Source organism: Scophthalmus maximus, chromosome 18 (assembly GCF_022379125.1).
Source record: "Scophthalmus maximus strain ysfricsl-2021 chromosome 18, ASM2237912v1, whole genome shotgun sequence".
NCBI lineage: Eukaryota > Metazoa > Chordata > Actinopteri > Pleuronectiformes > Scophthalmidae > Scophthalmus > Scophthalmus maximus.
In genome coordinates this window covers 6966594-6985701 of record NC_061532.1, presented here as the reverse complement: position 1 = coordinate 6985701, position 19108 = coordinate 6966594, and the positions used below count along the sequence as shown (strand labels likewise).

Here is a 19108-nt window from a genome sequence, read left to right as displayed (position 1 = left end):
TCATCAGCAGGGAGCGCGGTCGTCACTATTGAGTGGAAAGCCGATGTGGGCTTGGCCGCTCAGGGAATAGGAGCGAGATTATGTGATATCATATTGTTTAGCAGGGGATCTCCCTCCCTTGGCAGCGTCCCTGAGATTTGGTCATGCCTTCAATAGGTGGGTAGTCATCGTGTCCTCTGATGCGCCTCTGCGAGCAGCGATATCTGCACTGGTGATATTTTATCTTGCAGCTGTCATGACAGAAAATTGAAATTAAAATGAAGGCATTTGTTAGAAAGGGATGAGTCACTAGTGTATCATACAGACACATTTCATGCAGTTATATTACACACACACACATCATCTGCGTCTCTATGTCTGTTCTCTCCAGCTGAGAAAATTGGTGGGTGGGACCAGTCAGCCAATTCCCTCGAGGCGTGTTTTTGCATGAAGAGTGAGCTATCTGATGAAACTGTGTTCTTGGTTTATATATTTTCTGTGTAAACCATTTAGCCTTGTTTGATGTAACTGCACCGATGGCCCTGTGAAGTTTCTTGAAAACATTTTGCGCTGAGATCATGTTTGCATATTAGCTTAAAGGGAAATTTAAGATTAACCTCGTATTGCAGAGAGGCTTTAGCGGAAACCCGGTCCTGGTTACAAGAGAAGGTCAGCCCAGATAGCTGCTGCTGCTGTTAAGAGACTGAGCAGTAGCAGTTTGCACCAGGCCTCTGATGGCTCCCCTGTGGCGTTTGAGCTCTCACAACAAAAGTTAATGCCACCTTTTAGAGCCTTGATACTGTGAAACCTGAACTCCTAGAAGCCTCGCTGTATTGTGGAAATTTAAAGCATCAGAGTGGATGTCATGTCTTGCCAAATTTGACTTCATGCTTGAATAATATGACATTGCGGTGCAGTATATCTTAATTAATGTTGAGGTCAGCTGAATATAATGAAACGAGGAGATACTGTACCTGAAACAACATATTCGTATTGGGCTTGCATTATAGAAAAGGACATGTGGGGATCTGGAGGGCTGGACTGTGCCTGTGAATAAACAGCCCCTTCCATCCCACCATTCCTCTCTAATTAGGTGCAACAGATTCAATATAAACGTCATGGCCTTTCATATAATCCTGCCCATTAAAATAAGAACCACCATTAGGGAACGCTGATGTAATGACTGTTGTGAATGCAAGCAGTTCAAAATGTCAAATGTCATTTGTCATGGCCACCCACGTTTCTCCACGTTATGAAACCTTGACGGTTAACTGAGGATTATCAAAATGCTGTGCGAGCTCTTTCTTGACCAAGCCTGGGACGGACAGAAAGTGTAGAAGAGTGGGAAGATTTAAAAGGAATAAACACGTTTACTAAATCGGGCAGTGATATTTCCTCTTATTAAGGAGAGGCTTAAACTAGGCTGAGTAGCATTCCAAGCCTTCCCTTTCAAACCAGGCAATCCCAGAATGCCGTATTAGCACTGCAGGTTTGAGCTCCATACGCGGGTTAGGGTTAGGGTTGTATTTTTGGCATCTACGTGGATCCAAAGTGGTGTGACGACTCTTAAATGCAATGAAACATCACAGAACAAGGGCTAATGCGTGAGTGTGCCATTGCAGCAAAGTGCCTCGAACACCCTCTGCACAGTTGTCCCCATAAATCATGGGCAAAAAAAATGTTTATCATGTTTAGATTTTAACACCTGTAGAAGATGACCTTTTATTTGAAAATGTATTGGTGGATGTTAAAACCAACCAACCAACCAACTATGGCACTTTGTTACACTCCTGTTATAACTACTATCGCCACTAGAGGTCGCCTAACTATTTATACTGTAACTATGGGTCGTAATAAGCTGCTATACAGATGTCACAATAGACTGTATACTGCACTCTCATTATGCCATCTTTGTTTCCTGTAGCATGGGCTCGCTCAAGTTTTCTAGAGGATTTGCCCGCGCAGGCCGATGATGACGAAGCCTGCTGCTAATTTTCTTCCTCTTTCCAGCAGACGAAGCACAATTTAGTGTATCGCCATTGACACTTTAGGTCTCTGAAGGATCTGTTGGTCAGCCCGGCGTTGTCAAACTCAATACAGAGGAGCAAATTCATACTGGTGGATTTTCTATACCATTGATACCGTCCCTCCCTATTTTAATATGGTTTTGTAGCACTCAGCAGGGAGAGCATACAGTTTTTTTAACAGTATCGATTACTGTCCCTTGAAGGAGAAAAGAGCCCATAGCAAATCCTTTATGAGCCAATTTGCTCGTCCTCTTAGACAATCCTTTAGCACATTAATCATGTCCTTCTAAACAGAACACTATATATTGGTTGCTTTCTAGATATAAAATAAATGACAATACATTTAAACTCCATGTTTTCTGCGAAGAGGTGTTCCTTAAAAAGTAGAGTTTCAGTTCTTTAGTATTTTCAGGAGTGCTAACATTTATCTGGCTCCAAATTACCACAGATATACTTAACATGTTTGTTAATAACTAACTGTTACAAGTACTTTTAATGCTTTCAAACCAAGAATTGTCACCGTGGTTATGAGTTACTACATTTTTAAGTGAGAAAGCAGAACTCGGGTGTATTGATTCATTCCCCTCATGCTGTAATTTTAGTAGTGCCTTCTGGAAATATCTATTCCTGCGGCTCGTTATCCAAAGAACAACACAAAAGACACTTCAGATCATTTCATCAAATATCATGACATGGAGAAAAATACAACTAGACAAATATTATTTTTGAGTTTATGACAGTTGACAGTTGACATTAACATTGACATATGAAGTGCAATGTGTAAGTTAGAAATGTCTTCAGTTCTCAAATATGGCAAAGGAATCTTCCAGATGAAACGGCTTTAAGGATGAAATGTTCCTTCGATCTATTTTGAGTGAAAGTTGGTTCATTAAACATACTGGAAAATCACATTTTCTCTGCTGGTCAGAATCATAAAAGTCAAAGGGAGGAAGATTTAGAATTCCAAATAAAGACGGAGACAGATTTTGTCTTTAATGTCTCGTTTCTGTTATTTCATTGGGATCAAATGGTAATACTGTACTTTGCTTGAGCAGCAGTCGGTAAACACTACAGCAAATATGTATGTTGGACAGGCTTGAATGTGTCTGCATTTCAATTAACCCCATAAGGGTAAAGAAAAAAATCTCCTCCAGTGTTGAGGAGCTTTTAGTTTAATGTGCAGTGATGATGTCGGTGCCAACATTAAAATATTGCTTCCACAGCCCCAACTCTTCAGGGGAAGACACCACGAGGAAAAACTGTAAATCTATCATATGCAAGACTTTCAACAATTTAGTCACGCTTTGAAATTTGCCTTGATGAGCAGTAATTGCCATCCAGACCCTTCCATCTTCTGCACACTTTCATGTCCCCTCAGTGGATCTTGAATCACGGCATCTCGTGGTCTCCTAAACGACCCTTCGGGTGTCTGATCTCTGAGAGGAGACCACCAAAATTGCTAAACTTTGGCACCCCAGAAGGCCCTCTGGTGTGCCCATTAAATCATTTTACCCTATTCCCATCTCAATATAGCCATGTATTTCTGAACAAGATAAATATTTGTCTAATACATAGTGTAGTGCAGCACTGGGCTCAAGCCAAACACACCACTATAAAAACAGAGGTGAAAGAGGAGCATTCAACGGTCGCTGATTATTGCAGATGCAGTGTTTGCACATCTCTGATAAGCCACGATCTTGAATTTGTCACAATGATCGAATTTAATTTTAACCGCTTCAATAAAACAACTCTCACCCAAAACCACAAACTCAAACTTTGTATTTTTCAATTATTGAAATCTCAACATTTCTGCATCTCAACATGAAAAAACTAGACCTGGTACTTGCCCTTTTTAAATGCTCTGGCCAAAAGACTTCTTGACAGAGAAATAGAAAAATAATTGAAGACAAAATGTCCATGGTTCTTAAAAGAAACGTAGCCTCGACTCAGAGCAGTTCCTTCAATTACAAACTGTTTCACAAAAATATCAGCTATAATGTGGAAAAAATAAACACTGATAATTTGTTGAGAGACAAATTTGAAATGTTTACGGTATCTCAGTTACATAATGCCTTTTGGGTTGTATTCCAATTGGAGAGACACTGCTGGCTTTCATTAGCAGCAGGCATTTTTCTCCATCATATTGAGCGATGCTGCCAGAAGTCTGTGCTTCTCAAAACATTGCAGGCCTCTGCCAACAAGTCCCCCCCCCCCCCCCCCACCACCACCCCACCCCACCCCCCCTCCCTTCCCAGTGCAGCCAGAGTGGGGCCAGATTGCAGAAAGGCAGCACAGGCAGTGTGGCCGATCTCCAAGCCTGTCCACTTTGGAAATCGCCACACGCAAGTGCTGGCCTCCCTGTCGGTGGCGTGATGGGGTCACCTTTGGGGCCTGGGGTGTGTAAACACACATGACCCAAGACAAACTTTCACAATTCCGGCAGGTGTGCAAACAGGAGGCCGCAAAAATACCCAGAAAACACTGACCATGCAAAAATAATATAACTACCTCTGATGAACTCCCATGAACGCAAGGAGGAGAGGCACAGAGGGCCGACCAGTCCGAAAGTGGAACCGCTGTCAGCGTGGAGGGCATGTTCGCGTTTGCGCATAGAAATTTGTCACGTATTAGAGAACAAGTTGGTTTGATTGGTTTGGACTCACCTGTTCTGATTGGATACCAATGTGGAACTCATCCAGCCCACCCAGTCAGCTGAGAAAAACTCAGGACTTCATGGTGAAATGAAATAAGAAACAGGAAACAGAGACGTTTTTTTTTCACCGAGCAGATTAAATCTGAGCAGGCCTACATTTTGCCTCGTCTCTCGAATTCTAGCTCAATAAAGCTCCCCATGTGGCCAACGGCCTATTTAATGTCTTAAGTTGCTGCAGTGTTCGTTTCATGGCCTGCACAAGCGATACAATCCTCCGAGCCCTGATCCATTGTCTCCTGGGCCAGCGAGTACTGCAGCTGACCTCTGTGGGGAGTCTTCAAGGCACCACATGTTGGTTTTGTGTCCATATGAACTCTACTTGCTTGAGCAGTTGGGCCTATGGCACCAAGTCTGAAGGACACAGCAAAACAAGGCTTTAACGACAACCAGATGCAGCACTGTCCTCCCAGATCATCCGTTATGTTTCGTGTTAGATCCTCCTCAGATAGTCATGCTGCCCGTGGAAGCGAAATGCCTGTTTGTTTGTCAAGGACAATCAAAGTGTTGCAAAGTATCCACAAGTACGTCTTGAATCTGGCTGCCAGCTTAGTGCTGTGGCACTCGCCGAACATCTGGTTTTGCATTTCTGCAAATGATATTTCCATTTCTGATTTACGAATTATTCAGGGAACGATGGGCTAATTAATGGATAATCCTACCGCTGACACAGTGTGACCACAAACAGATCGTTTTGGTTTTTTTCAAACCGAAGTAAATCTTTGTCATAACAACATGCAATTTGAGACGACCGATTTCTCCGTTATAATGATATCATTGTTACAGCTTACCTCTGCTCACCCCTGCCGCTAGACATTGAGTAAGCACGTAGCAGCCTGCTGGTTATACTATTAGCAATACAGATGAGAGATGTCTGCATGTCTGTAAAGTCAACCTGTAATTATCATGGCTGTATATCCCCGGGCTAGAGACTAAGTCAGATTTATAGATTTATTCTGTCTTCAAATTAGCATCGTGCCTCGGATTCCAGCATTTCATCTTGAAGGCTGCTGGAATGTTTTTAGAGCAAAAAAAAAAGGGGGGGGGGGGAGTCATTGTAATTCACAAATACACATCCCGAAACCGCCATCTGTGAAATAGTGTTGGAGCGGCAACAATATGTGAGTGTGCTGTTCAAAGGAGACATATTAAAAAAAGCTCACTCAACTGCAGCTGCACTCCTTTCATTTTTCTGGGATAGCTGGGATCTCTTGTAATAAAAACAGACCGAACGTGTCTAATTCTGTTGTTGGGAAATAAAACTCCTCCTCCTACAGTACTGAAGTGAGACAAGTGACTATCCTGAAAGTCACAGCTGCAACACTACAGTTCATGAATGATTGTTTTGATTTAAATTTTTTCTCAAAAGTGCTGCTGCTACAAGGTCTAGTTCACACCCTCATTCACAAACACTTCTTAAACCACATTTAAGATATGTGTTACAAAATATGACGCTGTAGCAGTGCATTCATTGTTCTCATTAGCCAAGGGAAATTGATTTCTAAAGCCTAAGCTTTTAGATCTAGAATTGGACAGTTAATCAGTCTAAGTCTGATGATGAATCATCTGATGATGAATCATCAGACTTAGACTTCATCAACCTCATCTAGTGCAGGTTTTAGTTGGTATATATATATACATATAAATCACCTTCACAAAACTGCAGTTGGTGTAATTAAATCTGGAGAATACTTTTATTTTGTTATGCACTGTTGTCTCTGTTTTTTGTGACTGTGCTGCACAAGATTCTGCAGGACAGAATAATAATAATAATACATTTAATTTATAGAGCACTTTTCATTGCTAAAGGCAATCTCAAAGTGCCCACTCACAGAACCCAGTGGTGGAAATACTTCTGTACTTTAACTTTTTATTTTATTACTTTTATTCAAGGAGATGGACTATTTCTTCAGAACAACCACAAGGTTTATAATATTTATTTCAGGTATGCATGCAAATTCAAATGTTCTCCCGCAACGTCAAACACCCACCTCTGTTTAACTGGGCTCTTTGAGTGTCCTGCTTTCACTTTCAAATGACTCCCAGAAGCACAGTAACCCTCTAATTTTTTTACAAGCATATTTAATTTGCATGGATGTTTTAACAGCACAGCGAGGAATGCGGGGTCTTTTTCAGAACGTGTTTACAGAGTGCTACCTCACCCAGTTCCCCTGTAATATATGCATTCCTATGTGTCAATATGCTGTTGGATTAGTCAAATTCCAGCATACATTATAAAAATGATAGGTGCCCTCTGTTTCAAGTAAAATGGGTTATTTTTCTTTCTGCGAGGAGTAAATACATTCCTCGGCTGGCTTGTCCCGGATTGATCTTTGCTGACTCAGAGGAAAGATTGCATACCTACCAAGCATCTAATAGACAATGGCCCCGGGGGGTTACTCCTGCGCACGTACAGTGCATGTGCAGACGACTTTGTGCGGAGAACAATATGTTTACAGTTCAACCCAGACCTTGGGGATGGCAACACAGACAGTGTTTCTGCACACTGTACTACACTGTTCTGCTGTCAGCAAGAAATAAACCTAATCTTAAAAGAGGTGCAAGTGATGAATATCACCTATAAAAACAAATTTTTATGCTTAAATTTATTATGATTCAAAAATAACTAGATCAGTATAAATGTCAGATATAATATAGTTGTACTATTATTATTATTTTTAAATCTCTTTTTTCTGTATAAATCTGAGTTTACTTGAAGTATCTCCATCTGATTTGAATTTGATAGTAAGACAGCAATAAGATATGAAGCCGTAAACTTCGGTGCAGTCGTGTGGAGCACTTTTAAATGATTACCCTAAGACAATACAGCCAGTGAACTCTGGAAGCTTGCAGCCTGCCTGCCTGCCTGCGCCTCAGGCTGTATTATGACTGGTTCAAGTCCGAGTCCTGCTCATACATCTTTCTAAAATTATACACCACAATGAAGAAAAGCGGCCACTTCTAGACAATGTCAAAATTTCAGATTTAGATCTCCCCCCCAACCCCCCTCTTTTTTTTATCTTGTTATTGTGTTTCACAGGGACTGAAAGAAGAGTCACAGCATTATGAAATCATGTGAGGAGGGCAATTATCCATCACAAAAGCCCCACAGAAGAAAAAAACAAAAACCCACCGGCTTCAGAAGACAACAGAGCCTTTTGTTTGCCCCATTGTCAGTGACACAGTGTCGAACTCCTCCTCATAATGGCTTGTTTCTCCAGCGAGCCCTCTGCCTTTATCAGTCACACTTTGTTCTCCTCAGCGAGTAAACTGAGTTTCTCCGACACATAATGGTGCCGCCTGTGTGTAAGATCATTCAGGTCGCGATTGGCTGCCGTGACCCCGAGATCTGAGTCATGGCCAGCGCGCGTTAACTTATTCCTCCCCACACTCGCTGTGTGCGTGACGCACAGTCGTTCCTGTTATTGACATTTTGCTTTGAGCGACGGCACCGCGTGACAAGGGGGCCGCCACGTGACTCTCGGCTCCGCAGTGGGGTTGTGTCATCGGGCGCGATGTAATTGTAACGCTGACTCTGCAGTTCGGCCCCGAGGTTGAACTCCGTCAACCTCGGTGCCGTAGCAGCCATTGTAAAACGTCTCAGCTGTTGACAACTGACCACACAATGACAGGGTTTCCAGTGGCCACTTACTGTACCGTACCAACCTCACTGGACACGAGCAAGTGAGTCAGAGTGGAGATACAGCAGAAGCAGCGACTTCGCCAAGGTCCTCAGTCATGGTCAGAGAGAGTTTGGTATGAAGGAGCCGCTGTGAAGTCTGGGCTCGGGTCTCGGCGGCTGGACCTGTCCTCCCCCTGAACACAGCATGACGTATATAAACCAGACAGCAGGAGCTGCGGAGGGCCAGTATACTTTTCATGCAGAGGAGCGCCATAAAGTTTCAGGTAGATGGAGAAATAGCTGGAGAGTGGTGTGCATGACTAGTAAGAAAGATATATACTGTATATATAAGTCCACCTCCATCTACTTAGCACACAAATTAAACCGGCTTGTCAGTGAACATTTAGAAATCATCGCTCGGGTCTCAGCGGGCCCCGCTGTTTGAACTGCAGCGTAGGTAGGCACTGTTTATGCTGGACTGGGCCCTTGATTAAAATGAGGAATGGAGGAAAAAAAAGAAATGGCTCCGTCTCTCAGTGGTCAGCCACAGCCTCCTCATGGCAGCCTCCACCAATGATCTGACTCCCCCCCCCCCCTTTTTCTTTTTGCAATTTCATGAAATCACAACTCCGAGGGCTATTTTTAATGTGTGTTTAGGTTGTGTGCGCGCCATTCGATATTAAACATTTCCCCTTATTACTTAAAGGCCGACTTTATTTTCCCTCAAAGCTGTGACTCCAAAAACAGCTGTCCAGACACCACAAGAAAGGGCCTTAAGTCGCTGGAAGATGTAGAGCCCGCTGCTGGACTCCAAAAGAAAAATATCTACTTTTCATTACGATTATACCATACTGTACCTTCGCAAACGACTCACGTAGAACATCAACATCCTCTTGGCGACTGGACATCGTAGATTGAGTTTCTGCACTTCCGCGAATTTTTGGACAGCGCATAAGTGAACTCCTCCGCGACTCCTGCTCGATTGTGTGGCTGGTCACCGTCCCGCCTCGGCAGCACTGTAAAGATATACTTACGTTCACACCAGCCGCGCGGCGGGCCAACAGAAGCTGATTGCAAGTGGTGTTTGTTTCCAATGAAAGCACGTTAATTCGGGCTCGGCCACAGTGTAAACTACCTTGGCGTTTTACAGATGTCGCCTGTTGAAGTGAATCACTGTACCTGCCTGTTTGCCTGGCTGGGCTGTTCTGATGCCTCGCCAGAAAGAGTACACAACACACGAGCCAACAGGGGCTATTAATAAGCCCTTCCTTTTCTAATACTGTAATACCTCCACGTGTGTAATGTCTGCTCGGGTCTAATTATGTCACATCATTTTTAGCTTTCGCAGGGAGAGGAATACAGACAGCCTCAGTCCGGGTTAATTTTAACTCATCTTAGGTGTCATTATCCCCGGCAATATTTTTTCTAGAAACACTCTGTTGCAATAAATAATTTTCTGTGAAAACAGTCCACTGCGAAACTTCATGTGCTGCGACAGGGCGAAGGAAGCGGGCCGCCTTATCCAGCAGCACTACGTTACACACACACACACTGCGTTAATAGCATGTGTAATTCGAATTATGTTCCAACACATGATACCTCTATTATGTTTGTATGAGAGCTTGTGATAACAAAGTGGGTCCATTTGAAGGTGTGTGGTCCTGAGTGGTAGGAGAGAGAAAGTGTCTGGCAGGGTGGGCCATCGACCACAGTCCTCAGGGCAGACCTTGGCCAGAGCTCAGTATGGCCAAGCTCCTCGGCTCCGCACACACACTCGCACAAGTATAGCTAAGTATGGCCACCAGTGGAGAGGCAGTAATGAATGAAATATTATATTCCACATCATATTCCAGCCTTTAACATCATTACCTTCACATAAAAAGTTTTGCTTTTCTAACGGCGAAGAGCACATATATTACCAAATTGTGTCTTCAGCAGAATGAAGCTGGTAGTACCTCCCTCCTCCTGTATAGAACCTTCTCCACTGTATGTACACATGTTAGGGCTGTAGCTCACTGAACACGTTCAATGAGAAATATTTGACGATATTTTGTCCCTTTTTTCATTTATATTATCAAGCAACGCTTTATTGAACTGCCAGATTTTAGAATGGGAGTCGGCGGGACGTTCCATTGTGACAGTGACGTTCTTGTAATATATCGTAAACAAATGATTCCTCTAGGCCCATGCATGCTAAGTCTGAGATTAAATTGTATTAGTTTTCTGTGATTTTATCTTTTCTATTCTATCGTTTTCTCAGACATCATATACAACATCAAAATTGTCTCCTCTCACAGCACAATTTCTAAATCTTTCCAATCTGGCTAGAATAAATTTAGTAAGTACCATTTTACTGATGTGTTTTTCTATCCCAAAAATATTCTAATTTTGAAAAGAAGGAGTGAAGCGTTATCCCAGGAGTTAGCAAAAATGTCAGCAATTTGGCAATCTTTCATACCGGATGGTGCCACAAGTAAAGTGGCGCGGGCAGCATATTGTTATTTTATACTTTTATTGGGAAAGATAGTGACTAAAGGTGGTTTATTTTTAAAAACTGTGGCTGGAGAGAGGTGTTTTTTTTATGAATTGTTATTTAACGTTTTATACTGTTACTTTGCTGTTTAAAACTATAAAGGTCTGACGTTTGTCTAAGCTGTGGCTGCACTTTAACAGCCATTTAAAGGAAGTCATTGTTTATTCCCAGATTTATTTATTTGTGTTCTTTTTCAATGACTGTCCAACAAGACAATGAAAGAAGTTCTGTGGCTTCCATTCTCTGTACGGTATGTATCAATTTTTCAAAGGGTTTAACTTGAGCCAGGCCACAGAAAAATGACAGCAATCCTCACCTCCGAACAGGGTTAGTAGCATACAGCTGTTAAAATATGTTTTATGAGTTGTTATTTTGTTAAACGCACTGGTATCGGATCCGTACCTGGTATCGGCCAATACGCAAACTCCAGGTATCAGAATCAGAAACGGTATCGTAAGGGGAAAATTGTAGCGAACATCTCTAACTTTTAGTTGACACGTGTTATGGACTGGGCTGTGGTCAAAGTCTCAAAAGGGTTGTTGTGGATATCTCAAGGTGGGTGAACTGCTGACCTGACCAACAGTCGGACAAATAAAACAATATTTGGCCAACTTTAACTAAACTTTGTTTCTGTATCGGAGGAAAACATCATTCATCCCTTGTATCTTTGCAGCTCTCGAAGAGCTCATGCAGAGATATCTGAGACTACAACATCATCACAGTTGAGAATTTCTGTTTATCGCTTGCCATGCCACCCAAGAAGGTACGTTTCCTGCCATACGAGTTGGGTTTGACATTCATGCTTTATTTTTCATTCCATGTTTTACATTCAATCACGATGTGCAAATCATATTCCCGTCAAACTGAACGTAATTTACTGTGGCTCGGCAGAACTCGCAGCGCCGCTGCACTCTGTCCTGGAGTTGAATGCTTCTGACAGGGAAGCATCCTTTTGCAGTAACCTTAAAATGTTTATACGTAACCATAAATGTTATTTACAAAATGCTCTGTATCAAGTCCCACACTTATCCCTTATTTACTGCAATTGCACCAATGATCCAAAACATGTGCAGTCTGACAATTATTAATAAATACTATTGTTGAATAGTTTTGAGTGTAATTAGTGTGAAGGTAAACTGCATGGGTGACATGATTGATTTCTCCAATAGGAAATATGCTCTGTGTGTGTGTGTGTGTGTGTCTGTGTGTGTGTGTGTGCGCGTGCGTGCGCGCGTGCGTGGGTGGGTGGGTGCGTGCGTGCGTGTGTGTGTGTGCGCGTGTGCGCGCGCGCGTGTGTGTGTGTGTGTGCGGAGCCCTTCCCTAAGGATTCTGTAACATGTGCTGCAACTCAAGAGGCATGTTCTTGTTTTAAACAGCAAATATTTACAAAGCACCGGGGCCAAGGAAAATGTTTCAGTGCACAGAAATAAGGCTGGTGGAGACGACTTGTGGAAATGCTGTTGTGCTGTGGAATATGGAAGGGGGGTGGTTGTCAGTATTTCATGTTTGACATTTTTATTCACTTTTTTGGGTGATGCTATATTCAGTTTATCAAGATTTGAAAGAAATAAGGACTAAAGAAAAAAAATAACATGTTTAATTTGAGTATTTACACAGATACAGCAGTGGTCATTTAGTTTTTACATATTGATATTTTTAAAATTACAATTTTAGCTCACATTTCTTCACATTGCCTGAGTGTGCAAACATGAGTTACAGTTATAGTTTGCTAATAAAACCCACTTGGATTTATTGTTATAAAACATAAATCGGTGATGTAGACTGGTTTTATATTATTTTGGAGATATGATGCAACTTAAAAAATAACTGCTTCAAACTAATGTTTTAATATGAAATAACTACATGTTAAAATACAAATTATCAAATGTTGCTTTTAGAAATGTTGACTCAAATAACACATTTCTCACTCTCATCTCCAGGGCTTCTACCCCTGCGATTCTTTTTTGCTTTTATTTGACCAGGTGTCGTCATCAGCTTGTTTTTTTTTTCCTTTTGGTCGTGCTCAGACATTACATATTTAAAGAATCATCAGCAATGGAAATAATACACAAAACACAATGCAAACAGTTTTCATTTGGACTGTTGGTTTGGTAGAGAACAGCTCACAGTGAGGACTGTGTATTACCCACAGTTGTTTGGGAAATTCTTCCTAGAGAGACTCTGCTGAAGTGTAATTTATATGGCACGTGAAACCAAAACTATTTGCAAGGCTCAATATCATTATATGGAAGTGAGAACATTTTTTGTTTTTTTGTAATGTGGATGGACCACTCCTCTACATCACAAGCTGTAACTGAACAACAGCTATAGGATCTGTGCAAAATTCAAGGTTAGTTTCCACTGGCAATAACAAGATCCTGAGGCACTATTGCTCTCTTTGCTGTCTCGTCATTGTTGCCCACTGGCTGCTGTCAAGGTGACCGAGATACTTTTAACACTTTCGAACCCGACTGAACTCCCAGCTTCAGTCCACGCACACGCCTCCTCTTCATCTCCCGCGCCAACACCCCGTCGGTATTCTGGATCTGTTGTAACAAACCCCTGCGATCAAAGGAGAGGTGTGACAATGTGCCGGGACCTGTGTGTGAGCCTGGGAATCTTTGTGTGTGTGTGTGTGTGTGTGTGTGTGTGTGTGTGTGTGTGTGTGTGTGTGTGTGTGTGTGTGTGTGTGTGTGTGTGTGTGTGTGTGTGTGTGTGTGTGTGTGTGTGTGTGTGTGTGTGTGTGTGTGTGTGTGTGTGTGTGAGAAATGTTATGGAGGGTGTCTGTGTTATGGTGTGTGTTTCCAAGTGTTAGTGGAACTGTGAGAAGGCATCTCTTTCACAGAGCGGACAGGTGGCCATGATTTACGGCCTCTTACAGGAATCGCCCCCGTCTATGAGAGCCATTTAAAGCGTGCACACGCACACAACAGAAGTAAGACTATGACAGAACTGCTGTCTGTGACACAGCAATGTAAAGAGTGTGAAACTAGGGGAAAGACAACAAATGCAAAAAGGGCCACTGATGCAACTCTCTTGACACACTCTTCTGTAAATAAGTTGTTTTCAGACCCACCTCTGCTTACTCTTCACTCTCACACACACCAACTCTTCCCCTCATTTTCTCTGCTGTACACACACACACACACACACACACACACACACACACACACACACACACACACACATGTACACACCCAGTCTCACACCGCCAGCCAGCCATTCGTTCTTCACTCACACCCTCAAATCTTACCAAGCTCGGCTCTCCCCGCTCAGAGGCAGACAGGAGCAGCGCGGCAGCCTGCTAAAGGAGTTGAGGGAAGGAGCAGCGGAGTCAGAGAGACAGACATTGAACGAGAGAAGGGAGGGGGATGAAAGAGTGAAGGGAGAGCAAAGCAGGGAGAGAGCGCTGTTCCCCATATGCTGAGGGGGCAATGGGCGGTTGAACAAGCTGCCCCCACTGAAGCCTCCTGACTCATGGGAGCGTCAGACCCCGATCCCCCAGAGAGCTTGGAAACGCTGCCGAACCACGCGCAACAGAGAAGGAGGGGAGCCAGAGAGAGAGAGAGAGAGAGGGAAAAAAAAAAGTCCGGGGAGAGGAGAAGACGGGAGAGGAGAGGGAAGGAAGCCACAACGGTAGGCTGTCCCACTCAATTGCTGTGCCGTGATGACGTCAGAGGGCATGTGACCCAGGCTCTCCAGTGACGGCACATGGAGGGCAGGAAAGAGACGAGTTTTAAAGCTGGTGCCTTCTGGGTTGTGTGAGGGCTCTGCTCGCCTCCCAAACAACCACAGAACCACAGACGTGCGGCTCGGGGTTGGTGTTTGAGGGCGACCTGGAGTGTAAATGGTTAATCGTCGCGGGCCAGCACCAGTCACAAGGACGGCGCTAAGCGAGTAAGTACGTTCCAACCACACTCGCCAAGCAAGCAAGTCCGACACCATCTGATCTATCCGCAAAGGCGATATTTGCCTCTGCACTTTTTTTTTTCCTCTCTCTGTAAAACCAGACCTGGTTGTTACTTGTGGTCATCCAAATAGTTGATACGTAGAAGCATGTCTTGTGGATGGCTTTTCCATTTTTTTCCTCATGACATGCTGCGTGCTCTTGGTTTAGGACGTGTCAAGGGTCACGGAAACCACAGAGGAACAAAAGTGGGGCTTGCTGCGACCAGAGGCAGCCATGGCATCTAACAGCCTTTTCAGCACGGTGACGCCATGTCAACAAAACTTCTTCTGGGGTGAGTACTGCTTCGCCTGGTCCCTGTTGTGTCTGGAGCTGGGTTAGGGGCCCGGGTCACGGGGAGGACCTGGGGTCAGGTGTGGAGGTTTGGATAGAGGATTGAAGGGGTCTGGGTAAAGGGGGTCAGGGTGTATGTTGGATCTGATTGAAGGACTTGAGTCCAGAGTGAAGGGGATCAGCTGAGGTCACAGAGGTCCCTTGCTATCAAGGTCCAAGCTCTTCGTGGTGGGAGAAAGACCCAATCTACCATCATGGCTTTTTGTGGTGAGCAAATTCAAAAAAAAAAAAAAAAAATCCGCATTTAGATATTCCAGTATTTACTCTACGTGATGTTTATAAATATTTCTGCGAGAGGGAGATGACATGTTTGTGCAACATACCCTTAGATTTACAAAGCAATGCCGTTGCGGAACCAAAAACAAAAGCACGGGTGATAGTTTTGACAAACGTAAACAGACGCTGCACAAGAGCGTTTACAGTTGAGCATTGGAACAAGATGTGGGGATCACTGTGTTGTGTGTGTGTGTGTGTGTGTGTGTGTGTGTGTGTGTGTGTGTTGTTACGTTATGTGTAGGGAAGGAGACGTATTGATTAGTTTGCCAAGGAAGGTCTGTAATCGCTTCCTGAAATTGTTCGGTCGCGCTGCTGTCGTCAATTAATCAGCGTGGATTTCTGCAGCCCTCCAGGGAGCATTTCATCGACAGACAATAAATCTGCATTGAACAAGAAGTTGCTCCAATTTCGACTCCCATATTATGAATTCATAATTCAAGCGTGGTAGTATTTAATTCGAACTCGTGACAGTCACTTTGTCCCGACTCAATGCTTCTCTGCAAATTACTTGAATAAGAAAGTTTGTTTGAGATCATCTGTGATCATATGTATCGAAAACCTCTTTCAATTAAAATATTTTGTTTCAAGTTCAAAGAAATTTGCGCATTTAAAGCTGTTAAGTTTAATTTATTCTTGGTATTCATTTATTCTTTATTTGTCCAACTCTACATTCTACGTCATCCACGGCTGACCAAAGTGGATCTTTAGGAAATAAGACCACAGAAAGAGTCAGGACCTGTGACTTCATGGTTTTCAATGACTTGTGGAGGCTCATTTGCATATTCCCATTTGGGGCCTCTGTTTTGGTTTTGCTGTATTTTTTTTGTGGCAACTTTTGTGGCAAAAGAAATGATGTATTAAGTCTGCCAGAATAGTTTTAAAAATTGAAAGAAACATCTTTGTTGCCGTGCAACACATGAAATAAGACAGGCTGAGTTCAATAGATCCCCCACCCAACCCCCCCCCCCCCCCCCTCTCTCTCTCTCTCTCTCTCTATCTCTCTCTCTCTTTCTCCGCTCCGGCCCACAGCCGCCGCCGCTCGGTCCAAATCACATGTATGAAAGATGTTTTCGAAGAAGTCGCTCCGTGGTCAGACACAGCTGTTCTGGCCTCCTGCTCCACACAGAAGCAGGGTGGCTCCTAATGCGCTCTGAAAGCCCGGAGAGAGTGAGCGTCTTCCACCAATCACCACCACCTATTACCATGTTAACCCCCTGACCCCGCGCCGTGTCTCCGGGGTCGGAGCGCATGAGAGGAGCGGAGCGGAGGCAGCAGGAAATTGAAAGCATGCCGTGGCGGAGGCAGAGAAGGACAGAGAGGAGCAGCTGTGTGCAGACGTCCAGGTGGGGAGACATGAGAGGGGAGATAATCGCGGATCGATTTCTCATATTAAATATTGTTGATTGATATTGGGTTACGGCCCATTGATTTTTGCCTCCACTTGTGAACATCTGGGTAGTAAATCTGTCAGTGCGACCACAGAAAGTCCCCCCCCCCCCCCCCCTCCCGACACTGTAATGTGATTTTGCAAGACCTCCAGCGCTTTCTGTTGTATTTCTAATTTAAAATAAATAAATGTAGTGCGCTCTACTGTATGAGGACTGGCAAAAATTAGGAGCGGCATCTCAAATATGTTTGTTTTATTATCGGACACAAAAGGATCTGACTTTTGAATGAAGTCAATTTTGAGTGTTGACTTAACTGAAATAGAGTGAAATTGATTCAACAGTTTTGATACATATGTTTTAATCTTGATTCTTGAGATTAAATCTATGTTTTTGGGACAAAAAACGTGACACATCTTAGCTCAAAACTTTCATATTTTTGCTGATTTTATATATTTTTCTTCGAGTTCTCCCAGTGGCCGGGGCCATGTTTCTCCTGGATCCGTTTGTTTAGCATTGGCCGGTTCGCTGCAGGCACGAGTTACAGAATATTGTTTTGTTGGTTAAAAAGCCACATCGCTCCGTCCCGTCTGCAGAGTTGCACTCAAGGACATTTTTAATTTCGGGCTGAGCGCACATTGCCAGCGATGAGCCGACTTGAGGGAGCGGGCAAATATTCCAAATTGAAAAAAGGGGTCTCATTAAAATTTTTGTCTTGGCATTTACATCAAGCAATTCTCATTTAATTGCCTCAAATACATTTTTATAACTGCTCATACTGGCACATCAGATGGGGAGGGCAGGATAATCTTCAACATGTGTGGCACCCACTCAACCACCGTGCCTCTCTGGGGAACATTTAAGTGCCTATTACAAACTTAATTACATATAGACAATTAAGTCATGGGAGCAATTATTGTTCAGTAAAGTTGTGCACTCACAGTAAAGAAAGAAAGAAAAAAAAAGAGTGCTTACACAGACGGACCCAAATCAACACGATCAAAAGGATAGCGGGTTGATGTGGGTAAATATCTGAAAACTCCGGGGCGGAAAACTTTCCCCAAAGAAAATCTCCGATAATTTGCAGGGAAACCGTATATGTATTTGAGAAAGGCAGCTTCTGTTGCATAAGTGTTGCCTTAGATCTAACCACAGGCCTGCTTCTTGGAGACATCTAAAAAGTGAACCAGACATCCTCCCCTTGCCCCGAACCCCCCCCCCCCCCAGCCAGGGGGAGACGTGAAGCCCACTCATCAATAGGTAATTTGAAAAAGCCAGGGGGAAAAATCCGAGCGCTTCACTGGCTGCTACTGTGCTGAGAAGACGCTTCCCTCAACTCCAGGCTCAAAGGAACTCTATTTAGCGATGCTTAATTGTACCTCTGAGGCAAACATGTTATTTAATCCCGGCAGGGTCACATTGATGGAGTAAAACGGCGCTGTGTGTTTTTTTGCGAGCTCTACCAGCTATTAGGACTTATTAGTGCTGGAGGTCGACATTGGTCCGAGTAATTCCTGTGAGTAATCACGGGGGTGCAGAGTGTTAATGCGATCGGTGTTTAATCAGAGATAGATTAATCGCTCTGGACTTTTTTTTCACTCAAACGTAGTGAGACTGAATGGCGGGTTGATTGTGGCCCTAAATAGGCCTGGGGTAGTTATTACGGTCCAAATGAGAGTGTCATGAGAGAACTGTAACCTGTGATTTACGTCTTTTTCTCCACTGGTGAGGATGTGAGAGTCGTGGAGAAAGTTGTGCATGTTGTCCTTTTAATCTGTTAAAAAAGTATTTGCGCGGTCACAGTGCATCGTTTCGACAGCCATATCTGAAGTAGCGATTTTAAAATATTGTTGCATTGTTTCAGAAAACGAGGGAAAAACCAAGTGTCAACTGGTAAACTCTGCCCCTCTCTGATCCACTGATTCGAGTGCCATATCTGCTTCTGCTCCGTCCAAGTGAAGCAGTGAGGAGTTATTGAAACATGCGAGGAGAGGAGGGAGACTACGCTCGCCCCCGTAATATGGAGACTGCAACAACAAACGGAGAGTTGAGTCTAAATACTCACGCGGGCACTGTGTATTATCGCTGGTCTTTGTCCTCCTATTCAGTAGCTGTGGGGCTAATTACACTGTTATGACAAGGCAACCTGCCAGCGGGCTGTGCTTACTCTGGGTTTCTGCCTGTTTAAAAGTGTTGATAAAAGACTCAAAAACAATCTTCTCCAGGGAGCAATAAAAACCTTTTTGATAAGGCTGTGCGAGTGCTAACTCCGCTTT

General features: G+C 43.5%; 1 protein-coding gene and 1 long non-coding RNA gene across 4 annotated transcripts in view; both read left to right on the top strand.

Moving 5' to 3' along the window:
- The window catches only part of LOC124849576, a 64754-nt gene extending 52687 nt beyond the window's left edge, over positions 1–12067 (top strand). Inside the window, exon 4 of the long non-coding RNA XR_007030026.1 lies at positions 11545–12067. This is a non-coding gene — a long non-coding RNA (uncharacterized LOC124849576). The remainder of the gene's footprint in view (positions 1–11544) is intronic.
- A 1569-nt stretch (positions 12068–13636) lies between these two features.
- The window catches only part of runx2b (RUNX family transcription factor 2b), a 41321-nt gene continuing 35849 nt past the window's right edge, over positions 13637–19108 (top strand). For 2 of the 3 annotated variants that reach the window (XM_047328838.1, XM_035618266.2), the window contains exons 1-2: positions 13637–14768; positions 14989–15112. In XM_047328838.1, the coding sequence (XP_047184794.1) occupies positions 15055–15112 (58 nt within the window). In that variant the 5' untranslated portion in view covers positions 13637–14768; positions 14989–15054. Of the gene's footprint in view, positions 15113–19108 lie in introns of all 3 variants that reach the window. The other variant, XM_035618267.2, reaches the window with a different exon arrangement.